The 24,590-nt window shown below is 53.9% G+C and overlaps 1 protein-coding gene across 4 annotated transcripts in view; it reads right to left on the reverse strand.

The window, feature by feature from the left end:
- LOC139748190 (uncharacterized) overlaps positions 1-19,654 on the reverse strand; it is a 51,583-nt gene extending 31,929 nt beyond the window's left edge. For 2 of the 4 annotated variants that reach the window (XM_071660997.1, XM_071660993.1), the window contains exons 1-2: positions 19,462-19,639; positions 4,080-4,149 (exon numbers count right to left, since the gene is read on the reverse strand). In XM_071660997.1, the coding sequence (XP_071517098.1) occupies positions 4,080-4,148 (69 nt within the window). In that variant the 5' untranslated portion in view covers position 4,149; positions 19,462-19,639. Of the gene's footprint in view, positions 1-4,079; positions 4,150-19,461 lie in introns of all 4 variants that reach the window. The other 2 variants (XM_071660995.1, XM_071660994.1) reach the window with 2 other exon arrangements.
- Positions 19,655-24,590: the final 4,936 nt, after the last annotated feature.

The following is a 24,590-nucleotide window of genomic DNA, read 5'->3' on the forward strand; positions in this document are numbered from 1 at the left end:
TGGCTGGTACAAATCGACTTTATCTCCGATTAATCTATACCACATCAGCTGTATTTTGAGTGATCGAGTTATCGTATACAAGATGCGCATCCAACACAGAGCCCTCTGTACCTTACAAACACCTGGGCCGACCTGTGCCAGTAATGGTACCCCAGCACACACACCTGACCTGTGCCAGTAATGGTACCCCAAGCACACACACCTGACCTGTACCAGTAATGGTACCCCGAGCATACACACCTGACCTGTGCCAGTAATGGTACCCCGAGCACACACACCTGACCTGTACCAGTAATGGTACCCCAAGCACACACACCTGACCTGTACCAGTATTGGTACCCCTAGCACACACACCTGACCTGTGCCAGTAATGGTACCCCAAGCACACACACCTGACCTGTACCAGTATTGGTACCCCAGCACACACACCTGACCTGTGCCAGTAATGGTACCCCGAGCACACACACCTGACCTGTGCCAGTAATGGTACCCCAGCACACACACCTGACCTGTGCCAGTAATGGTATCCCAGCACACACACACCTGACCTGTGCCGGTAATGGTACCCCGAGAACACACACACCTGACCTGTGCCAGTAATGGTACCCCAGCACACACACCTGACCTCTGCCAGTAATGTTACCCCGAGCACACACACCTGACCTGTGCCAGTATTGGTACCCCGAGCACACACACCTGACCTGTGCCAGTAATGGTACCCCGAGCACACACACCTGACCTGTGCCAGTAATGGTACCCCGAGCACACACACCTGACCTGTGCCAGTAATGGTACCCCAGCACACACACCTGACCTGTGCCAGTAATGGCACCCCGAGCACACACACCTGACCTGTGCAGTAGTAATGGTACCCCGAGCACACACACCTGACCTGTGCCGGTAATGGTAGCCCCGAGCACACACACCTGACCTGTGCCAGTAATGTACCCCAAGCACACACCCCTGACCAGTGCCTGTAATGGTACCCTCGAGCCACATACACCTGACCTGTGCCAGTAATTTGGTACCCAGCACACACACCTGGCCTGTGCAGGTAATGGTACCCGAGCACACTACACACTGATCCTGTGCCAGTACTGGTACCCAGCACACACACACCTGACCTGTGCCTAGTAATGGTACTCCCGAGCACACAACACCTGACCTGTGCCAGTATTGGTACCCCAGCACACGCACACCTGACCTGTGCCGTAATGGTACCCCAGCACACACACCTGACCTGTGCCAGTAATGTTACCCCGAGCACAGCACACCTGACCTGTGCCAGTAATGGTACCCCAGCACACACACACCTGACCTGTGCCAGTAATGGTACCCCGAGCACACACACACCTGACCTGTGCCAGTAATGGTACCCCAGCACACACACACCTGACCTGTGCCAGTAATGGTACCCCAGCACACACACCTGACCTGTGCCTGTAATGGTACCCCGAGCACACACACCTGACCTGTGCCAGTAATGGTACCCCAGCACACACACCTGACCTGTGCTAGTAATGGTACCCCAGCACACACACCTGACCTGTGCCTGTAATGGTACCCCGAGCACACACACCCTCAGACTGTGTTACTGTGTATGATGTATGGGTCATGATGTTATCATACACCCTCAGACTGTGTTACTGTGTATGATGTATGGGTCATGATGTTATCATACACCCTCAGACTGTGTTACTGTGTATGATGTATGGGTCATGATGTTATCATACACCCTCAGACTGTGTTACTGTGTATGATGTATGGGTCATGATGTTATCATACACCCTCAGACTGTGTTACTGTGTATGATATATGGGTCATGATGTTATCATACACCCTCAGACTGTGTTACTGTGTATGATGTATGGGTCATGATGTTATCATACACCCTCAGACTGTGTTACTGTGTATGATGTATGGGTCATGATGTTATCATACACCCTCAGACTGTGTTACTGTGTATGATGTATGGGTCATGATGTTATCATACACCCTCAGACTGTGTTACTGTGTATGATGTATGGGTCATGATGTTATCATACACCCTCAGACTGTGTTACTGTGTATGATGTATGGGTCATGATGTTATCATACACCCTCAGACTGTGTTACTGTGTATGATGTATGGGTCATGATGTTATCATACACCCTCAGACTGTGTTACTGTGTATGATGTATGGGTCATGATGTTATCATACACCCTCAGACTGTGTTACTGTGTATGATGTATGGGTCATGATGTTATCATACACCCTCAGACTGTGTTACTGTGTATGATGTATGGGTCATGATGTTATCATACACCCTCAGACTGTGTACTGTGTATGATGTATGGGTCATGATGTATCATACACCCTCAGACTGTGTTACTGTGTATGATGTATGGGTCATGATGTTATCATACACCCTCAGACTGTGTTACTGTGTATGATGTATGGGTCATGATGTTATCATACACCCTCAGACTGTGTTACTGTGTATGATGTATGGGTCATGATGTTATCATACACCCTCAGACTGTGTTACTGTGTATGATGTATGGGTCATGATGTTATCATACACCCTCAGACTGTGTTACTGTGTATGATGTATGGGTCATGATGTTATCATACACCCTCAGACTGTGTTACTGTGTATGATGTATGGGTCATGATGTTATCATACACCCTCAGACTGTGTTACTGTGTATGATGTATGGGTCATGATGTTATCATACACCCTCAGACTGTGTTACTGTGTATGATGTATGGGTCATGATGTTATCATACACCCTCAGACTGTGTTACTGTGTATGATGTATGGGTCATGATGTTATCATACACCCTCAGACTGTGTTACTGTGTATGATGTATGGGTCATGATGTTATCATACACCCTCAGACTGTGTTACTGTGTATGATGTATGGGTCATGATGTTATCATACACCCTCAGACTGTGTTACTGTGTATGATGTATGGGTCATGATGTTATCATACACCCTCAGACTGTGTTACTGTGTATGATGTATGGGTCATGATGTTATCATACACCCTCAGACTGTGTTACTGTGTATGATGTATGGGTCATGATGTTATCATACACCCTCAGACTGTGTTACTGTGTATGATGTATGGGTCATGATGTTATCATACACCCTCAGACTGTGTTACTGTGTATGATGTATGGGTCATGATGTTATCATACACCCTCAGACTGTGTTACTGTATATGATGTATGGGTCATGATGTTATCATACACCCTCAGACTGTGTTACTGTGTATGATGTATGGGTCATGATGTTATCATACCCCCTCAGACTGTTACTGTATATGATGTATGGGTCATGATGTTATCATACACCCTCAGACTGTGTTACTGTGTATGATGTATGGGTCATGATGTTATATGGTTGGTTGGTTGATTGGTTAGGGCTTCTTCAGGCCTACCTTCAGCCAGGGGTCATTTATGTCGTTAAATATAAACCTCAGACCATCGATAAAGTTGTATGATAATGATAATAATGATAATAATAAAAATAGACAAAATGATGATATGTTAAGTCACTTCTGGTATTAATGTTGAGTATCGATTCACTACACAGTTTTACACCCATTTCCAAGACTTGGGGAAGAAAGAAAATAACAGTGTGTGAAACCCACGCCCTTCAGTAGGGTCCAGGTACTTACGAGGGTGGGTCCACGCCCTTCAGGAGGGTCCAGGTACTTACGAGGGTGGGTCCACGCCCTTCAGGAGGGTCCAGGTACTTACGAGGGTGGGTCCACGCCCTTCAGGAGGGTCCAGGTACTTACGAGGGTGGGTCCACGCCCTTCAGGAGGGTCCAGGTACTTACGAGGGTGGGTCCACGCCCTTCAGGAGGGTCCAGGTACTTACGAGGGTGAACCCACGCCCTTCAGGAGGGTCCAGGTACTTACGAGGGTGAACCCACGCCCTTCAGGAGGGTCCAGGTACTTACGAGGGTGAACCCACGCCCTTCAGGAGGGTCCAGGGACTTACGAGGGTGGGTCCACGCCCTTCATTAGGGTCCAGGTACTTACGAGGGTGGGTCCACGTCCTTCAGGAGGGTCCAGGTACTTACGAGGGTGAGGCTGGCTATGATGGCAGACCCCCGTCGTAAGGGACAGCAGCAGCAACACCGTTTCATCATCCTGTGGACGAGGGTGGAAGTGTCCGTGGTCACTCACACCACCGCTGGGTCTGGGGGGTCGAGCCTAGCCACAGTGTCAGTCTGGGGGGTCGAGCCTGGCCACAGTGTCAGTCTGGGGGGTCGAGCCTAGCCACAGTGTCAGTCTGGGGGGTCGAACCTAGCCACAGTGTTAGTCTGGGGGTCGAGCCTAGCCACAGTGTGTCAGTCAGAGGGATCGAGCCTTGCCACAGTGTCAGTATGGGAGTTGAGCCTAGCCTCAGTGTCAGTCTGGGGGTCGAGTCTGGCCACAGTGTCAGTCTGGGAGTCGAGCCTAAAAGCAGTGTCAGTCTGGGGGGTCGAACCTAACCACAGTGTCAGTCTGGGTGGTCGAGCCTTAAAACAGTATCATTCTGGGGGTCGACCCTAAAAACATTGTCAGTCTGGGGGTCAGGCCTAGCTAAGTGTCAGTCTGGAGGTTGAGCTTAGCCACAGTTTCAGTCTGAGGGGTCGAACCTAACCACAGTGTCAGTCTTGGGGGTCGAGCCTGGCCACAGTGCCAGTCTGGGGGGTCGAGCCTAGCCAGTGTCAGTCCGGGGGGTCGAGCCTAAAAGTAGTATCAGTCTGGGCGGTCGAGCCTAGCCACAGTGTCAGTCTGGGGTGTCGAGCCTAGCCGTAATGTCAGTCTGGGGGTCGAGCCTAGCCACAGCGTCAGTCTGGGTGGTCGAGCTTAGACAAAGTGTCAGTCTGGGGGTCAAGCTTAGCCACAGTGTCAGTCTGAAGGGTCAAGCCTAGCCACAGTGTCATTCTGGGGGTCGAGCCTAGCCAGTGTCAGTCTTAGGGTCGAACCTAGCCACAGTGTCAGTCTGGGTGTCGAGCCTATCCACAGTGTCAGTCTGGGGGTCGCGCCTAGCCACAGTGTTACTCTGGGGGGTCGAGCCTAGCCACAGTCAGTCTGGGGTGTCGAGCTTAGCCGTAGTGTCAGTCTGGAGGGTCGAACCTAGCTACAGTTTCAATCTGAGGGGGTCGAGCCTAAAAACATTGTCAGTCTGGGTGGTGGAGCCTAGCCTAGTGTCAGTTGGGGGGGGGGGGGTCGAGCTTAACCACAGCGTCAGTCTTGAGGGTCGAGCCTAAAAACAGTGTCAGTCTGGGGTGTCGAGCCTAGCCACAGTGTCAGTCTGGGGGTCGAACCTAGCCACAGTGTCAGTCTGGGGGATCGAACATGGGCACAGTGTCAGTCTGGGGTGTCGAGCCTAGCCACAGTGTTAGTCTGGGGTGTCGAGCCTAGCCACAGTGTCAGTCTGCAGGGTCGAGCCTAGCCACAGTGTCAGTCTGGGGGTTCGAGCCTAGCCACAGTGTCAGTGGTGGTCGAGCCTAGCCAAGTGTCAGACTGGGGGGACGAGCCTGGCCACAGTGTCAGTCTGGGGGGTCGAACTTAGGCACAGTGTCAGTCTCGGGTGTCGAGCCTAGCCAGTGTCAGTCTGGAAGGTCGAGCTTAGCAACAGTGTCAGTCTGGGGTGTTGAGCCTAAAAACATTGTCAGTGTGGGGGGTGGAGCCTAGCCACATTGTCAGTCTGGGGGTCGAGCCTGGCCACAGTGTCAGTCTGGGGGGTCGAGCAAAAAAAGTGTCAGTTTGGGGTGTCGAGCCCAGCCAGAGTCAGTCTAGGGGGTCGAACATAGCCACAGTGTCAGTCTGGGGTGTCGAGCCTAGCCACAGCGTCAGTCTGGAGGGACGAGCCTAGCCACAGTGTCATTCTGGGGGGTCGAGCCTAGACACAGTGTCAGTCTGGAGTGCCGAGCCTAGCCACAGTGTGTCTGTAGGGTCGAGCCTAGCCACAGGGTTAATCTGGCAGTGTCAGTCTCGGGTGTCGAGACTAGCGACAATGACAGTCTCGAGGGTCAAGCCTAACCACAGTTTCAGTCTGGGGTGTCGAGCCTAAAAACATTGTCAGTCTGGGTGGTGGAGCCTAACCACAGGGTCTGTTGGGTGGTCGAGCTTAACCACACTGTCAGTCTTGGGGGTCGAGCCTAAAAACAGTGTCAGTCTGGGGTGTCGAGCCTAGCCACAGTGTCAGTCTGGGAGTCGAACCTAGCCACAGTGTCGGTCTGGGGGGTCGAACATAGGCACAGTGTCAGTCTGGGGTGTCGAGCTTAGCCACAGTGTCAGTCTGGAGGGTCGAACCTAGCCACAGTGTCAGTCTGGGGGTCGAGCCTAACCACAGTGTCAGTCTGGGGGGTCGAACCTAACCACAGTGTCAGTCTGGGGGTCGAGTCTAGCCACAGTGTCAGTCTGGAGTGTTGAGCCTAGCCACAGTGTCAGTGGGGGTCGAGCCTAGCCAAGTGTCAGACTGGGGGGTCGAGCCTGGCCACAGTGTCAATCTCTGGGGTCGAGCCTGGCCACAGTATCAGTCTGGGGGGACGAGCTTAGGCACAGTGTCAGTCTCGGATGTCGAGCCGAGCCACAATGTCAGTCTGGAGGGTCGAGCTTAGCAACATTATCAGTCTGGGGTGTTGAGCCTAAAAGCATTGTCAGTCTGGGGGTGGAGCCTAGCCACATTATCAGTCTGGGGGGTCGAGCTTAACCACAGTGTCAGTCTGGGGGTCGAGCAAAACAACAGTGTCAGTTTGGGGTGTCAAGCCCAGCCACACAGTCATTCTAGGGGTCGAACATTGCCACAGTGTCAGTCTGGGGTGTCGAGCCTAGCCACAGTGTCAGTCTGGAGGGACGAGCCTAGCCAGTGTCAGTCTGGGGGGTCGAACATAGACACAGTGTCAGTCTGGAGTGCCGAGCCTAGCCACAGTGTGTCTGTAGGGTCGAACCTAGCCACAGGGTCAGTCTAGGAGTCGAGCCTAGCCACAGTGTCAGTCTTGGGGGTCGAACCTAGCCATAGTGTCAGTCTGGGGGGGTCGAGCTTAGCCACAGTGTTTGTCTGCGGGGTCGAACTTAAAAACAGTGTCAGTCTGGGGGTCGAGCCTAAAACCAGTGTCAGTCTGGGGTCGAGCCTAGCCACAGTGTCAGTCTAGAGGGTCGAACTTAGGTACAGTGTCAGTCTCAGGGGTCGAGCCTAGCAGCAGTGTCAGTCTCGAGGGTCGAGCCTAGCCAAAGTGTCAGTCTGGGATGTAGAGCCTAGCCACAGTGTCAGTCTGGGGATCGATCCTAGCCACAATGTCGGTCTGGGGGTAGAGCCTCGCCACTGTCAGTCTGGGGGGTTGAGCCCAGCCAGTGTCAGTCTGGAGGTCGAACCTAGCCAACAGTGTCGGTCTGGGGGTCGAGCCTGACCACAGTGTCAGTCTGGGGATCGAGCCTGGCCACAGTGTCAGTCTAGGAGTCGAGCCTAAAAAGTATCAGTCTGGGGGTCGAGCCTAAAAACACTTGTCAGTCTGGGGGGGGTCGACCCTAAAAACGGTCAGTCTGGGGTGTCGAGCCTAGCCACAGTGTCAGTCTGGAGGGTCGAGCCTAGCCTCAGTGTCAGTCTGGAGGGTTGAGCCTAGCCACAGTGTCAGTGGGGGCGAGCCTAGCCAAGTGTCAGACTGGGGGGTCGAGCCTGGCCACAGTGTCAATCTCTGGGGTCGAGCCTGGCCATAGTGTCAGTCTGGGGGTCGAGCCTAGCCACAGCGTCAGTCTGTTGGGTCGAGCTAAGACAAAGTGTCAGTCTGGGTGTCGAGCCTAGCCACAGTGTCAGTCTGAAGGGTTGAGCCTAGCCACAGTGTCAGTCTGGGGTCGAACCTAGCCACAGTGTCAGTCTGGGGGTCAAGCCTAACCACAGCGTTAGTCTGGGGGTCGAGCCTAGCCACAGTGTTACTCTGGGGGTCGAGCCTAGCCACATTGTCAGTCTAGGGTGTCGAGCCTAGCCAGTGTCATTCTGGGGTGTCGAACCTAGCCACACTGTCAGTCTGGGGAGTCGAGCCTAGCCACAGTCAGTCTGGGGGCTCAAGCCTGACCACAGTGTCAGTCTGAGGGGTCGAGCCTGGCCAGTGTCAGTAGGGGTCGAGCCTAGCTAAGTGTCAGACTGGGGGGTTGAGCCTGGCCACAGTGTCAACCTCTGGGGTCGAGCCTGGCCACAGCGCCAGTCTGGGGGGGTCGAACTTAGGCACAGTATCAGTCTCGGGTGTCGAGCCTAGCCACAGTGTCGGTCTGGAGGGTCGAGCTCAGCAACAGTGTCAGTCTGGGGTGTTGAGCCTAAAGACATTGTCAGTCTGGGGGTGGAGCCTCGCCACATTGTCAGTCTGGGGGTCGAGCTTAACCACTGTCAGTCTGGGGGTCGAGCAAAATAAGTGTCAGCCTGGGGTGTCGAGCCTAGCCACAGAGTCAGTCTAGAGGTCGAACATTGCCACAGTGTCAGTCTGGTGTGTCGAGCCTAGCCACAGTGTCAGTCTGGATGGACGAGCCTAGCCACAGTGTCAGTCTATGGGGTCGAGCCTAGACACAGTGTCAGTCTGGAGTGCCGAGCCTAGCCACACTGTGTCTGTAGGGTCGAGCCTAGCCACAAGGTCAGTCGGGGTCGAACCTAGCCAGTGTCAGTCTTGGAGGTCGAACCTAGCCATAGTGTTAGTCTGGGGGACGAGCTTAGCCACAGTTTCAGTCTAGGGGATCGAACCTAAAAACAGTGTCAGTCTGGGGATCGAGCCCAAAACCAGTGTCAGTCTGGGGGTCGAGCCTATCCACAGTGTCGGTCTGGGGGTCGAACTTAGGCACAGTGTCAGTCTCGGGGGTCGAGCCTAGCCGCAGTGTCAGTCTCGAGGGTCGAGCTTAGCCACAGTGTCAGTCTGGGATGTAGAGCCTAACCACAGTGTCAGTCTGGGGGTCGAGCCTAGCCACAATGTCGGTCTGGGGGGTAGAGCCTAGCCAGTGGCAGTCTCGGGGGTTGAGCCTAGCCACAGTGTCAGTCTGGGGGGCCGAGCCTAGCCAACAGTGTCAGTCTAGGGGTCGAGCCTGGCCACAGTGTCAGTCTGGGGGTCGAGCCTGGCCACAGTGGCAGTCTGGGGGTCGAGCCTAAAAACAGTGTCAGTCTGGGGTGTTGAGCCTAGCCACAGTGTCAGTCTAGGGTGTCGAGCGTAGCCAGTGTTAGTCTGGGGTGTTGAACCTAGCCACACTGTCAGTCTTGCGGGTCGAGCCTAGACACACTGTCAGTCTGGGGGGTCGAACTTAGGCACAGTGTCAGTCTCGGGTGTCGAGCCTAGCCACAATGTCAGTCTTGGGAGTCGAACTTAGGCATATTGTCAGTCTGGAGTGTCGAGCCTAGCCACAGTGTCACTCTGGGGGATCGAACCTAGCCACAGCGTCAGTCTGGGGAATGGAACCTATCCACAGTGTCAGTCTGGGGGGTCGAGCTTAGCCACAGTGTTTGTCTGGGGGGTCGAGCCTAAAAATAGTGTGTCTTGTGGGGTCGAGCCTGAAAACAGTCTGGGGGTCGAGCCTAGCCACAGTGTCAGCCTGGAGGGTCGAACTTAGGCACAGTGTCAGTCTTGGGTGTCGAGCCTAGCCACAGTGTCAGTCTTGAGGGTCAAGCCTAGCCACAGTCAGCCTGGGGTGTCAAGCCTAGCCACAGTGTCCGTCTGGGTTGTCGAGCCTAGCCACAGTGTCGGTCTGGGGGTAGAGCCTAGCCAGTGTCAGTCTGAGGGGTTGAGCCTAGCCACAGTGTCAGTCTGGGGGGCCGAGCCTAGCCACAGTGTCAGTCTGGGGGTCGAGCCTAAAAACTCAGTCTGGGGGTCGAGCCTAGCCACAGTGTCAATCTGGGGGGTCGAGCCTAGCCACAGTGTCAGTCTAGGGTGTCGAACGTAGCCAGTGTCAGTCTGGGGTGTCGAACCTAGCCACACTCAGTCTGGAGGGTCGATCCTAGCCATACTGTCAGTCTGGGGGGTCGAACCTGGTCACAGTGTCAATCTGGGGGGTCCAGCCTGGCCACAGTGTCAGTCTGGGGGGTCAAACCTAGCCACAGTGTCAGTTTGGGATGTCAAACCTAGCCAGTGTCAGTCTAGAGGGTTGATCCTAGTCACAGTGTCAGTCTATTAGTGGAGTCGCGCCACAGTGTCAGTCTGTGGGTCGAGCCTAAAAACTGTCAGTCTGGGGAGTCGAGCCTAAAAAGCGTCAGTCTGGGGGTCGAGCCTAACCACAGTGTCAATCTGGGGGGTCGAGCCTAGCCACAGTGTCAGTCTAGGGTGTCGAACGTAGCCAGTGTCAGTCTGGGGTGTCAAACCTAGCCACACTCAGTCTGGAGGGTCGATCCTAGCCATACTGTCAGTCTGGGGGGTCGAACCTGGTCACAGTGTCAATCTGGGGGGTCCAGCCTGGCCACAGTGTCAGTCTGGGGAGTCAAACCTAGCCACAGTGTCAGTTTGGGATGTCGAACCTAGCCAGTGTCAGTCTAGAGGGTTGATCCTAGTCACAGTGTCAGTCTATTAGTGGAGTCGCGCCACAGTGTCAGTCTGGGGGTCGAGCCTAAAAACTGTCAGTCTGGGGAGTCGAGCCTAAAAAGCGTCAGTCTGGGGGTCGAGCCTAGCCACAGTGTCAATCTGGGGGTCGAGCCTAGCCACAGTGTCAGTCTAGGGTGTCGAACGTAGCCAGTGTCAGTCTGGGGTGTCGAACCTAGCCACACTCAGTCTGGAGGGTCGATCCTAGCCACACTGTCAGTCTGGGGGGTCGAACCTGGTCACAGTGTCAATCTGGGGGGTCCAGCCTGGCCACAGTGTCAGTCTGGGGAGTCAAACCTAGCCACAGTGTCAGTTTGGGATGTCGAACCTAGCCAGTGTCAGTCTAGAGGGTTGATCCTAGTCACAGTGCCAGTCTGGGGGGTCGAGCCTAACCACAGTGTTAGTCTGAGGGGTCGAGCTTGGCCACAGTATCAGTCTGGGGGTCGAGCCTAGCGGGAGTGTCAGTCTGGTGGGTCAAGCCTAAAAAGCGTCAGTCTGGGGGGTCGAGCCTACCCACAGTATCAGTCTAGGGGGTCGAGCCTAAAAAGTGTCAGTCTGGGGGGTCGAACTTAGGCACAGTGTCAGTCACGAGTGTCGAGCCTAGCCACAGTGTCAGTCTGGAGGGTCGAGCTTAGCCACAGTGTCAGTCTTGGGTGTCGAACCTAAAAAGTGCCAGTCTGGGGGTGGAGCCTAGCCAGTGTCAGCCTGGGAGATCGAGCTTAACCACAGTGTCAGTCTGGGGGGTTGAGCCTAAAAACAGTGTCAGTCTGGGGTGTCGAGCCTAGCCACAGTGTCAGTCTGGGGTCGAGGCTAGCCACAGTGTCAGTCTGGGGGATCGAACTAAGGCACAGTGTTAGTCTGGGGTGCCGAGCCTAGCCACAGTGTCAGGCTGGATGGTCGAACCTGGCCACGGTGTCAGTCTGGAGGGTCGAGCCTACCCAAAGTGTCAGTCTGAGGGGTCGAGTCTAGCCACAGTGTCAGTCTGGAGGGTTAAGCCCAGCCACAGTGTCAGTGGGGGTGGTCGAGCCTAGCCAACAGTGTCAGTCTGGGGGTCGAGTCTTGCCAGTGTCAATCTCTGGGGTCGAGCCTGGCCACAGTGTCAGTCTGAGGTGTCAAGCCTGGCCACAGTATCAGTCTGGTGGTCGAACCTAGCCACATTGTCGATCTTGGGAGTCGAACTTAGGCATAGTCAGTCTGGAGTGTTGAGCCTAGCCACGGTGTCAGTCTTTAGGTTTGAACTTAGCCACAGTGTTAGTCGGGGGTCGAGCCTAGCCACAGTGTCAGTCTGGGGGGTCAAGTCTAGCCACAGTGTCCGTCTGAGGGTCGAGCTTAGCAATAGTGTCAGTCTGGGGTGTCGAACCTGGCTACAGTGTCAGTCTGGATGGTCGAGCCTAGCCACATTGTCAGTCTGGGGGTCGAGCCCAGCCACATTGTCAGTCTGGGGGTCGAGCCTGGCCACAGTGTCAGTCTGGGGGATCGAACCTGGCCACAGTCAGTCTGGGGTGTCGAACCTAGCCACAGTGTCAGCCTGGGGGTCGAACCTAGCCACGGTGCCAGTCTAGGTTTTCGAGCCTAGTCACAGTATCAGTCTGGGGTTTGAGCCTAGCCAGTGTCAGTCTGGGGGGTCGAGCCTAACCACAGTGTCAGTCTGAGGGGTCGAGCCCGGCCAAAGTATCAGTCTGGCGGTCGAGCCTAACCACAGTATTATTCTGACGTGTCAAGCCTAGCCACAGTGTCAGTCTGGGGGTCGAGCCTTGCAACAGTGTCAGTCGGGAGTCGAACTTAGACACAGTGTCAGTCTGGAGTGTCAAGCCTGGCCACAGTGTCAGTCTGGAGGGTCGAACCTTGCCACAGTTCAGTCTGAGGGTCGAGCCTAGCCGCAGTGCCAGTCTGGGGGATGAGCCTAGCCACAGTGTCGGTCTGGGGATCGAGCCTAACCACTGTCAGTCTGAGGGCTCGAGCCTGGCCACAGTGGCAGTCTGGGGGTCGAGCCTAAAAACAGTGTCAGTCTGGGGGTCAAGCTTAAAAAGTGTCAGTCTAGGGTGTCGAGACTTAAAAACAGTGTCAGTCTGGGGTCGAGCCTAAAAACAGTGTCAGTCTGGGGGGTCAAGTCTAGCCACAGTGTCGGTCTGGGTAGTCGAACCTAGCCACAGTGTCAGTCTGATGGGTCGAGCCTAAAAACAGTGTCAGTCTGGGGGTTGAGCCTAAAATCAGTGTCAGTCTGGGGGTCAAGCTTAAAAAGTGTCAGTCTAGGGGGTCGAGACTTAAAAACAGTGTCAGTCTGGGGTCGAGCCTAAAAACAGTGTCAGTCTGGGGGGTCAAGTCTAGCCACAGTGTCGGTCTGGGTAGTCAAACCTAGCCACAGTGTCAGTCTGATGGGTCGAGCCTAAAAACAGTGTCAGTCTGGGGATTGAGCCTAAAAACAGTGTCAGTCTGGGGTGTCGAACCTAGCCACAGTGTCAGTCTGGGGGGTCGAAGATAGCCACAGTGTCAGTCTGGGGGTCGAGCCTAGCCAGTGTCAGTCTGGGGGTCGAACTTATGCACAGTGTCAGTCTGGGGGGTCGAGCCTAACCAGTGTCAGTCTAGGGTGTCGAACCTAGCCAGTGTCAGCATGGGGTGTCGAACCTAGCCACAGTGTCTGTCTAGGTGGTCCAGCCTAAGCATTGTCAGTCTGGGGGTCGAACCTGGCCACAGTGTCAGTCTGGAGGGTCGAGCCCAGCCACAGTGTCAGTCTGGGGTGTCGAGCCTATCCAGTGTCAGTCTGGGGGTCGAGCCTAGCCACAGTGTCGGTCTGGGGTAGAGCCTAGCCACTGTCAGTCTGGGGGTTGAGCCTAGCCACAGGGTCAGTCTGGGGGCCGAGCCTAGCCAACAGTGTCAGTCTAGGGGTCGAGCCTGGCCGCAGTGTCAGTCTGGGGGTCGAGCCTGGCCACAATGGCAGTCTGGGGGTCGAGACTAAAAACAGTGTCAGTCTGGGGGTCGAGCCTAGCCACAGTGTCAGTCTGGGGGCTGAGCTTAAATACAGTGTCAGTCTGGAGTGTCGAGCCTTTGCCAGTGTCATTCTGGGAGTCGAGCTTAGCCTCAGTGTCAATCTGGGGGGTCGAACATGGCACAGTGTCAGTCTGGGGAGTCGAGCCTAGCCACTGTCAGTCTGGAGGGTCGAGCCTAGCCACAGTGTCAATCTGGGGGTTGAGCCTAGCCACAGTGTCAGTCTGGGGGTCGAGCCTGGCCACAGTGGCAGTCTGGAGGTCGAGTCTAAAAACAGTGTCAGTCTGGGGTCGAGCCTTGCCACAGTGTCAGTATGGGGGTTGAGCTTAAAAACAGTGTCAGTCTGGGGTGTCGAGCCTTTGCCAGTGCCATTCTGGGGGTCGAGCTTAGCCTCAGTGTCAATCTGGGGGGTCGAACATGGCACAGTGTCAGTCTGGGGGTCGAGCCTAGCCACTGTCAGTCTGGAGGGTCGAGCCTAGCCACAGTGTCAATCTGGGGGTCGAGCCTAGCCACAGTTTCAGTCTGGGGTGTCGAACCTAGCCACACTGTCAGTCTGGGGGGTTGAGCCTAGCCATATTGTCAATCTGAAGGGTCAAGCTTGGCCGTAGTGTCAGTCTGGGTGATCGAGCCTGGCCACAGTGTCAATCTGGGGTGTCGAGATTAGCCACTGTCAGTCTGGGGATCGAACCTAGCCACGGTGTTTAGCCTAGCCAGTGTCAGTCTGGGGGATCGAGCCTAACCACAGTGTCAGTCTTGGGGGTCGAGCCTGGCCACGGTATCAGGCTGGGGGTCGAGCCTAGCCACAGTGTCAGTCTGGGGGTCAAGCGCAAAAAGTGTCAGTCTGGTAGGTCGAGCCTAGCCACAGTATCAGTCTAGGGGGTCGAGACTAAAAACAGTGTCAGTCTGGGGGTCGAGCCTAAAAACAGTGTCAGTCTGGGGGGTCAAGCCTAGCTACAGTGTCGGTCTGGGTAGTCGAACCTAGCCACAGTATCAGTCTGAGGGGTCGAGCCTAAAACAGTTCTGTCTGGCGGTTGAGCCTAAAAACAGTGTCGGTCTGGGGTGTCGAGCCTAGCCACAGTGTCAGTCTGGGGGGTCGAGGATAGCCAAAGTGTCAGTCTGGGGGTCGAGCCTAGCCACATTATCAGTTTAGTGGTCGAACTTAGGCACAGTGTCAGTCTGGGGGTCGAGCCTAACCACAGTGTCAGTCTAGGGTGTCGAGCCTAGCCAGTGTTAGCCTGGGGTGTCGAACCTAGCCACAGTGTCTGTCTGGGTGGTCCAGCTTAAGCACAGTGTCAGTCTGGGGGTCGAGCCCGGCCACAGTGTCAGTCTGGGGGTCGAACCTAGCTACAGTGTCAGTCTGGGGTGTCAAGCTTAGCCAGTGTCAGTCTGGGGTGTCGAACCTAGCCACAGTGTCAGTCTGGGGGTCAAGCCTAACCACAGTGTCAGTCTGGGGGTCGAGCCTGGCCACAGTGTCATTCTGGGGGATCGAGCCTAGCCACAGTGTCAGTCTGGGGGTCGACTCTAGCCACATTGTCAGTCTGGGTTGTCGAGCCTAGCCACAGTGTCAGTCTGGGGGTCGAACTTAAAAACAGTGTCAGTCTTGGGGTCGAGCCTAAAAACAATCATTCTGGGGTGTCGAGCCTAAAAACAGTGTCAGTCTGGGGGTTGAGCCTAAAAACAGTGTTAGTCTGGGGGTCGAACTTAGGCACAGTGTCAGTCCAGGGGCTCGAGCCTAGCCACAGTGTCAGTCTGAGGGGTTGAGCCTAGCCACAGTGTCAGTCTGGGGGGTCGAGCCTAACCACAGTGTCAGTCTGAGGGGTCGAACCTGGCTACATTATCAATTTTAGGGGGTCGAGCCTAGCCACAGTCAGTCTGGGAGTCAAGCCTAAAAAGTGTCAGTCTGGGCGTCGAGCCTAGCCACAGTGTCAGTCTAGGGGGTCGAGACTATAAACAGTGTCCGTCTGGTGGGTCGAGCCTAAAAACACTGTTAGTCTGGGGGGTCGGGCCTAGCCACAGTGTCGGTCTGGGTAGTCGAGCCTAGCCACAGTGTTAGTCTGAAGGATCGAACTTAAAAACAGTGTCAGTCTAGGGGTCGAGCCTAAAAACAGTGTCAGTCTGTGGTGTCGAGCTTAGCCACAGTGTCAGTCTTGGGGATCGAGGATAGCCACAGTGTCAGTCTGGGGGGTCGAGCCTAGCCACAGTGTCAGTCTGGAGGGTCGAACCTAACCACAGTGTCAGTCTGGGGGTCGAACTTAGGCACAGTGTCAGTCTTGGGTGTCCAGCCTAACCACAGTGTCAGTCTAGGGTGTCGAGCCTAGACAATGTCAGCCTGGGGTGTCGAGCCTAGCCAGTGTCAGTCTGGAGGGTCGAACCTAACCACAGTGTCAGTCTGGGGGTCGAACTTAGGCACGGTGTCAGTCTTAGGGGTCGAGCCTAACCACAGTGTCAGGCTAGGGTGTCGAGCCTAGCCAATGTCAGCCTGGGATGTCGAACCTAGCCACAGTGTCTGTCTGGGGGATCGAGCCTAACCACAGTGTCACTCTGGGGGTCTAGCCTGGCCACAGTGTCAGTCTGGGGGTCGAGCCTAGCCACAGTGTCATTCTGGTGGGCAAGCCTAGCCAGTGTCAGTCTGGGGGTCGACCCTAGCCACATTGTCAGTCTGGGGGGTGGAGCCTAGCCACAGTGTCAGTCTGGGGGTCGAACTTAGGCACAGTGTCAGTCTTAGGGGTCGAGCCTAACCACTGTGTCAGTCTAGGGTGTCGAGCCTGGCCAATGTCAGCCTGGGGTGTCGAACCTAGCCACAGTGTCTGTCTGGGGGATCGAGCTTAACCACAGTGTCACTCTGGGGGTCTAGCCTGGCCACCGTGTCAGTCTGGGGGTCGAGCCTAGCCACAGTGTCATTCTGGGGGGGGCGAGCCTAGCCAGTGTCAGTCTGGGGGTCGACCCTAGCCACATTGTCAGTCTGGGGGGTGGAGCCTAGCCAGTGTCAGTCTGGGGGTCGAACTTAGGCACAGTGTCAGTCTTGGGGGTCGAGCCTAACCACAGTGTCAGTCTAGGGTGTCGAGCCTAGCCAATGTCAGCCTGGGGTGTCGAGCCTAGACACAGTGTCAGTCTGGAGGGTCGAACCTAACCACAGTGTCAGTCTGGGGGTCGAACTTAGGCACAGTGTCAGTCTTAGGGGTCGAGCCTAACCACAGTGTCAGTCTAGGGTGTCGAGCCTAGCCAATGTCAGCCTAGGGTGTCGAACCTAGCCACACAGTCTGTCTGGGGATCGAGCCTAACCACATTGTCAGTCTGGCGGTCTAGCCTGGCCACAGTGTCTGTTTGGGGGTCGAGCCTAGCCACAGTGTCATTCTGGGGGGCAAGCCTAGCCAGTGTCATTCTGGGGGTCGACCCTAGGCACATTGTCAGTCTGGGGGGGTGGAGCCTAGCCACAGTGTCAGTCTGGAGGTCGAGGATAGCCACAGTGTCAGTCTGGGGGCCGAGCCTAGCCACAGTATCAGTCTGGGGGTTGAACTTAGGCACAGTGTCAGTCGAGGGATCGAGCCTAGCCACAGTGTCAGTCTGGGGGTCGAGGATAGCCACAGTGTCAGTCTGGGGGTCGAGCCTAGCCACAGTGTCAGTCTGGGGGTCGAACTTAGGCACAGTGTCAGTCGGGGGGTCGAGCCTGACACATTGTCAGTCTAGGGTGTTGAGCCTAGCCAGTGTCAGCCTGGGGTGTCAAACCTAGCCACAGTGTCTGTCTGGGGGTCGAGCCTAAGCACAGTGTCAGTCTGGGGGTCGAGCCTGGCCACAATGTCAGTCTGGTGGGTCGAGCCTAGCCACAGTGTCAGTCTAGGGTGTCGAGCCTAGCCAGTGTCAGTTTGGGGTGTCGAACCTAGCCACAGTGTCAGTCTGGGGGTCGAACCTAAAAAAGTGTCGGTCTGGGGTGTCGAGCCTAAAAACTGTCAATCTGGGGGGATAAGCCTAGCCACAGTGTCAGTCTAGGGGTCGAACTTAGGCACCTTGTCAGTCTAGGGGGCTCGAGCCTAGCCACAGTGTCAGTCTGGGGGTTGAGCCTAGCCACAGTGTCAGTCTGGGGGGTCGAGCCTAACTACAGTGTCAGTCTGAGGGGTCGAGCCTGGCCACAGTGCCAGTGTCAGCCTGGGGTGTCAAACCTAGCCACAGTGTCTGTCTGGGGGTCGAGCCTAAGCACAGTGTCAGTCTGGGGGTCGAGCCTGGCCACAATGTCAGTCTGGTGGGTCGAGCCTAGCCACAGTGTCAGTCTAGGGTGTCGAGCCTAGCCAGTGTCAGTTTGGGGTGTCGAACCTAGCCACAGTGTCAGTCTGGGGGTCGAACCTAAAAAAGTGTCGGTCAGGGGTGTCGAGCCTAAAAACTGTCAGTCTGGGGGGATAAGCCTAGCCACAGTGTCAGTCTAGGGGTCAAACTTAGGCACGGTGTCAGTCTAGGCGGTCGAGCCTAGCCACAGTGTCAGTCTGGGGGTTGAGCCTAGCCACAGTGTCAGTCTGGGGGGTCGAGCCTAACTACAGTGTCAGTCTGAGGGGTCGAGCCTGGCCACAGTATCAGTCTGGGGGGTCGAGCCTAGCCACAGCCAGTGTGGAGGGGTGAAGCCTAAAAAGTGTCAGTCTGGGGGTCGAGCCTAGCCACAGTGTCAGTCTAGGGGTCGAGACTAAAAACAGTGTCAGTCTGGGGGATCGAGCCTAAAAAAGTGTCAGTCTGGGGGATCGAGCCTAGCCACAGTGTCGGTCTGGGTAGTCGACCCTTGCCACAGTGCCAGTCTGAAGGGTTGAACCTAATAACAGTGTCAGTCTGGGTGTCAAACCTGGGGGTAGAACTGTCAGTCTGGGGTGTCGAGCCTAGCCACAGCATCAGTCTGGGGGGTCGAGGATAGCCACAGTGTCAGTCTAGGGGTCGAGCCTAGCCACAGTGTCAGTCTGGAGGGTCGAACCTAGCCACAGTGTCAGTCTGGGGGTCGAACTTAGGCACAGTATCAGTCTTGGGGGTCGAGCCTTACCACAGTGTCAGTCTAGGGTGTCGAGCCTAGCCAGTGTCAGCCTGGGATGTCGAACCTAGCCACGGTGTCTGTCTGGGGGGTCGAACCTAGTCACAGTGTCAATCAGGGGGTCGAGCCTGGCCACAGTGTCAGTCTTGGGGATCGAGCCTAGCCACAGTGTCATTCTGGGAGGTCGAGCCTAGCCACAGTGTCAGTCTGGAGGGTCGAAGCTAGCCACAGTGTCAGTCTGGGGGTCGAACTTAGGCACAGTGTCAGTCTTGGGGGTCGAGCCTTACCACAGTATCAGTCTAGGGTGTCGAGTCTAGCCAGTGTCAGCCTGGGATGTCGAACCTAGCCACAGTGTCTGTCTGGGGGGTCGAACCTAATCACAGTGTCAGTCAGGGGGTCGAGCCTGGCCACAGTGTCAGTCTGGGTGGTCGAGCCTAGCCACAGTGTCAGTCTGGGGGGGTCGAGCCTAGCCACAGTGTCAGTCTGGGGGCGTCGAGCCTAAATCTGTATTATATGGACAGGAAAGGGAACCGTTTACAAACTTTCGCCTGCGACTAAGTTATCAAGTTTGTGTAGACTGAAGCTTGAATACTTCGTCGGAAGCAAAAAATTTTATAATTCTCGTTCTTGTCCGTATGATATTATTGTATGAGAGGCCTGATGCCAGGCCTGGACACAACCATCCGGTATCGCTTGTTTACCAAACGTCTCTTCGTTGTATATAAACTGACTGTTCTACGTCTTCTATCTCATCCTTGTATCTCCCCAGAAGATGTGATCATTACACGAAAGTGCACTTGGGAACTAATCGTTTTTCATTTCCCTGCGGTTATATATATATATATATATATATATATATATATATATATATATATATATATATATATATATATATATATATATATATATATATATAACGCACATCTTTGTATTTCTCACCTTATTCAAAGAACGTAAGTTAGATCTAAACCTGTGGAATATCTTTTCTCTTGATTAACAACAGTAGCGGTGAGTACCAGGGCTTAACTCACCTTGGCCGGCCTGTGTTTACCCACTAGTTTATCTACACACAATGTACATGTCCACCATCATCCACCATCACTTCTCACTCACTGATAAACTTCGACTCGTCACCCTGGTCAGGGTGGCGCCATATTTACATGCACGGGAAAAACAGTTGCCACAAGCCGCCATCGAGTACTTTTGATAACGGTTGTCATTAATTAAGGATAATGAGCCCAGTTGATGTCGTGTAGAGCATCTGTGGCATGAGTTTATTTAGTGACCATGTAACAGGTCGTCAGACATCTGGACATGATAACTGTGTGGTAGATGGGTGTGCCAACCTGGCGCGTGTGAAGATGTTTATAATTGGGCGTTCGTGGCTCCAGACAGAAGTAGCTTATGATAAAAGAAACTTTGATGGAAGGTAATGATATATTTATCTTTCATTATGGCGTAGTTCTGACGCCATTACTGTCACCAGTTGTGGATACGATGTTTTGATCTGTTGGTGCGAACGAACGGGACACATGGAAGCTCTGCTGATAACAGTGTGGTCTCGGGGTTGTGGTGAGGCGGGGGGGTTGTGGTGAGGTTCGAGGTTGTGGTGAGGCTCGGGGGGGTTTGCCTCACTGTCATGTGTGTGGTTCAGGTCATCATACAAGATAAGCGTTGCTGCATGATCCACATGATGATGTCACCAGCCTTGTGTATCCAGGTTCGAGCGTGCGTGCGGGGGTATGGCTCTTCTACTCCTCTACGTACGTACATACATACATACATGCCTTCACCAACAGACCAATGGATCGTGTGGTGGTGTGGCCTGATGTGGTGTGGTGTGGTCTGGCTTAGCGTGGCGTGGTCTGGCCTGGTGTGGTGTGGCGTGGTGTGGTGTGGTATGGTCTGGCCTGGTGTGATGTGATGTGGTCTGGCTTGGTGTGGTGTGGTATGGCCCGACCTGGTATGACGTGGTATGGTGTGGCATGGTGTGGTATGATGTGGTGTGGTATGGCCTGACCTAGTATGGCGTGAGGTGGTGTGGTGTGGTGTGATGTGGTCTGGCTTGGTGTGGTGTGGTATGGCCTGACCTAGTATGGCGTGGTGTGGTGTGGTGTGGTGTAGTGTGGTCTGCCTTGATGTGGTGTGGTATGGCCCGACCTGGTATGACGTGATATGGTGTGGCGTGGTGTGGTGTGATGTGGTCTGCCTTGGTGTGGCGTGGTGTGGTGTAGTGTGGTGGGTGTGGCGTGGTGTGGTGTGGCGTGGTGTGGCGTGGTGTGGTGTGGTGTGGTGTAGTGTGGTGTAGTGTGGCGTGGTGTGGTGTAGTGTGGCGTGGTGTGGTGTGGCGTGGTGTGGTGTAGTGTGGTGGGTGTGGCGTGGTGTGGTGTGGCGTGGTGTGGCGTGGTGTGGTGAGGCGTGATGTGGCGTGGTGTGGCGTGGCGTGGTGTGGTGTGGCGTGGTGTAGTGTGGTGTGGTGTGGTGTAGTGTGGTGTGGTGTGGGTGTAGTGTGGTGTGGTGAGGTGTGGCGTGGTGTAGTGTGGCGTGGTGTGGTGTGGTGTGGTGTAGTGTGGCGTGGTGTGGTGTAGTGTGGTGTGGTGTGGTGTAGTGTGGTGTGGTGTGGTGTGGTGTGGTGTAGTGTGGCGTGGTGTGGTGTAGTGTGGCGTGGTGTGGTGTGGTGTGGTGTAGTGTGGTGTAGTGTGGTGTAGTGTGGTGTGGTGTGGTGTGGTGGGTGTGGTGTGGTGTGGTGTAGTGTGGCGTGGTGTGGTGTAGTGTGGCGTGGTGTGGTGTAGTGTGGTGTAGTGTGGTGTGGTGTGGCGTGGTGTGGTGTAGTGTGGCGTGTGTGGTGTGGTGTGGTGTAGTGTGGCGTGGTGTGGTGTAGTGTGGTGTGGTGTGGTGTAGTGTGGTGTGGTGTGGTGTGGTGTGGTGTAGTGTGGCGTGGTGTGGTGTAGTGTGGCGTGGTGTGGTGTGGTGTGGTGTAGTGTGGTGTAGTGTGGTGTAGTGTGGTGTGGTGTGGTGTGGTGGGTGTGGTGTGGTGTGGTGTAGTGTGTCGTGGTGTGGTGTAGTGTGGCGTGTGCGGTGTAGTGTGGTGTTGTGTGGTGTGGTGTGGCGTGGTGTGGTGTAGTGTGGCGTGGTGTGGTGTGGTGTGGTGTAGTGGGCGTGGTGTGGTGTTGTGTGGTGTGGTGTGGTGTAGTGTGGTGTGGTGTGGTGTGGTGTAGTGTGGCGTGGTGTGGTGTAGGTGTGTGCGTGGGTGGTGTGGTGTAGTGTGGTGTAGTGTGGTGTAGGTGTGGTGTGGTGGGTGTGGTGTGGTGTGGTGTAGTGTGGCGTGGTGTGGTGTAGTGTGCTGTGGTGTGGTGTAGTGTGGTGTAGTGTGGTGTAGTGTGGTGTAGTGTGTGGTGTGGGTAGTGTGGTGTAGTGTGGTGTGGTGTGGCGTGGTGTGGTGTAGTGTGGCGTGGTGTGGTGTAGTGTGTGTAGTGTGGTGTGGCTGTGGTGTGGTGTATGTGGCGTGGTGTGGTGTGGTGTGGTGTGTGTGGCTGTGGTGTGGTGTGTGTGTGTGTGCGTGGTGTGGTGTGGTGTGGGGTGGTGTGGTGTAGTGTGGTGTGGCTGTGGTGTGGTGTAGTGTGTGAGTGTGGTGTGGTGTGGTGTGCGTGGTGTGGCTGTGGAGTGTGGTGTGGCGTGTGTGGTGTAGTGTGGCGTGGTGTGGCGTGGTGTGGTGTGGTGTGGCGTTGGTGTGGTGTGGTATAGTGTGGTGTGGCGTGGTGTGGTGTAGTGTGGCGTGGTGTGGCGTGGTGTGGTGTGGCGTGGTGTGGTGTAGTGTGGCGTGGTGTGGCGTGGTGTGGTGTGGCGTGGTGTGGTGTGGCGTGGTGTGGTGTGGTATAGTGTGGTGTGGCGTGGTGTGGTGTAGTGTGGCGTGGTGGGCGTGGTGTGGTGTGGTGTGGTGTGGTGTGGCGTGTAGTGTGGTGTGGTATAGTGTGGTGTGGCGTGGTGTGGTGTAGTGTGGCGTGGTGTGGTGTGGCGTGGTGTGGTATAGTGTGGTAGCTGAGGATATTAAGGTCATACATCGTGTCCAGGGGAGCAGTAGGTACCTGCATAAATGGAAGAGTTAATATAGTTTAGTACAGTAGTACTGCACTATGGTAGTACATAGTACTGCACTATGGTAGTACATAGTACTGCACTATGGTAGTACATAGTACTGCACTATGGTAGTACATAGTACTGCACTATGGTAGTACATAGTACTGCACTATGGTAGTACATAGTACTGCACTATGGTAGTACATAGTACTGCAGTATGGTAGTACATAGTACTGCACTATGGTAGTACATAGTACTGCAGTATGGTAGTACAGTAGTACTGCACTATGGTAGTACATAGTACTGCAGTATGGTAGTACATAGTACTGCACTATGGTAGTACATAGTACTGCAGTATGGTAGTACAGTAGTACTGCACTATGGTAGTACATAGTACTGCAGTATGGTAGTACATAGTACTGCACTATGGTAGTACATAGTACTGCAGTATGGTAGTACAGTAGTACTGCACTATGGTAGTACATAGTACTGCACTATGGTAGTACATAGTACTGCACTATGGTAGTACATAGTACTGCAGTATGGTAGTACAGTAGTACTGCACTATGGTAGTACATAGTACTGCAGTATGGTAGTACATAGTACTGCACTATGGTAGTACATAGTACTGCACTATGGTAGTACATAGTACTGCACTATGGTAGTACATAGTACTGCAGTATGGTAGTACATAGTACTGCACTATGGTAGTACATAGTACTGCACTATGGTAGTACATAGTACTGCAGTATGGTAGTACATAGTACTGCACTATGGTAGTACATAGTACTGCACTATGGTAGTACATAGTACTGCACTATGGTAGTACATAGTACTGCAGTATGGTAGTACATAGTACTGCACTATGGTAGTACATAGTACTGCAGTATGGTAGTACATAGTACTGCACTATGGTAGTACATAGTACTGCAGTATGGTAGTACATAGTACTGCACTATGGTAGTACATAGTACTGCACTATGGTAGTACATAGTACTGCAGTATGGTAGTACATAGTACTGCACTATGGTAGTACATAGTACTGCACTATGGTAGAGTATAGTATGCTAAAGTATACTATAGTATATTTAATTAAAGTATAGCATTGTATAGTATAATACTGTTATACTTAGGGAGCAATGACATTGACATCGTATTTGGCTTATTTACATATCCCAACTTAACATGACCTTTCCATTTGGGATGTTTAGAATACGATAACTTGACATTCTTCTCTCTATTTGGAACTACCGAACTTAACATTGTATTTGGAACTACCGAACTTAACATTGTATTTGGGACTACCGAACTTAACAATGTATTTGGGACTACCGAACTTAACATTGTATTTGGGACTACCGAACTTAACAATGTATTTGGGACTACCGAACTTAACATTGCATTTGGGACTAGCGAACTTAACAATGTATTTGGGACTACCGAACTTAACATTGTATTTGGGACTACCGAACTTAACAATGTATTTGGGACTACCGAACTTAACAATGTATTTGGGACTACCGAACTTAACATTGCATTTGGGACTAGCGAACTTAATATTGTATTTGAGGGACGATTACTTAGCCTAACTTAACAGTATCTCTTATCTGAGGACGCCTCACTCGCCTAACTTAGTTTAACTATGTATTTGAGGTGATGTAGGAAGCGTAACCCAGTGTGGGTGAACACACATATTCCTGGAAGGTTGAGGAGTGTGTACACTTCTGGGAAATGAATCAAACTCGATTTAAAACTGCGCTAAAGAGCTGGTCTGTGAACTCGAACTGAGGTAGATGATGGAAGCGATGAACTCGAACTGAGGTAGATGATGGAAGCGATGAACTCGAACTGAGGTAGATGATGGAAGCGATGAACTCGAACTGAGGTAGATGATGGAAGCGATGAACTCGAACTGAGGTAGATGATGGAAGCGATGAACTCGAACTGAGGTAGATGATGGAAGCGATGAACTTGAACTGAGGTAGATGATG

The sequence above is a fragment of the Panulirus ornatus genome, chromosome 73 (genome assembly GCF_036320965.1).
Source record: "Panulirus ornatus isolate Po-2019 chromosome 73, ASM3632096v1, whole genome shotgun sequence".
Classification (NCBI taxonomy): Eukaryota; Metazoa; Arthropoda; class Malacostraca; order Decapoda; family Palinuridae; genus Panulirus; species Panulirus ornatus.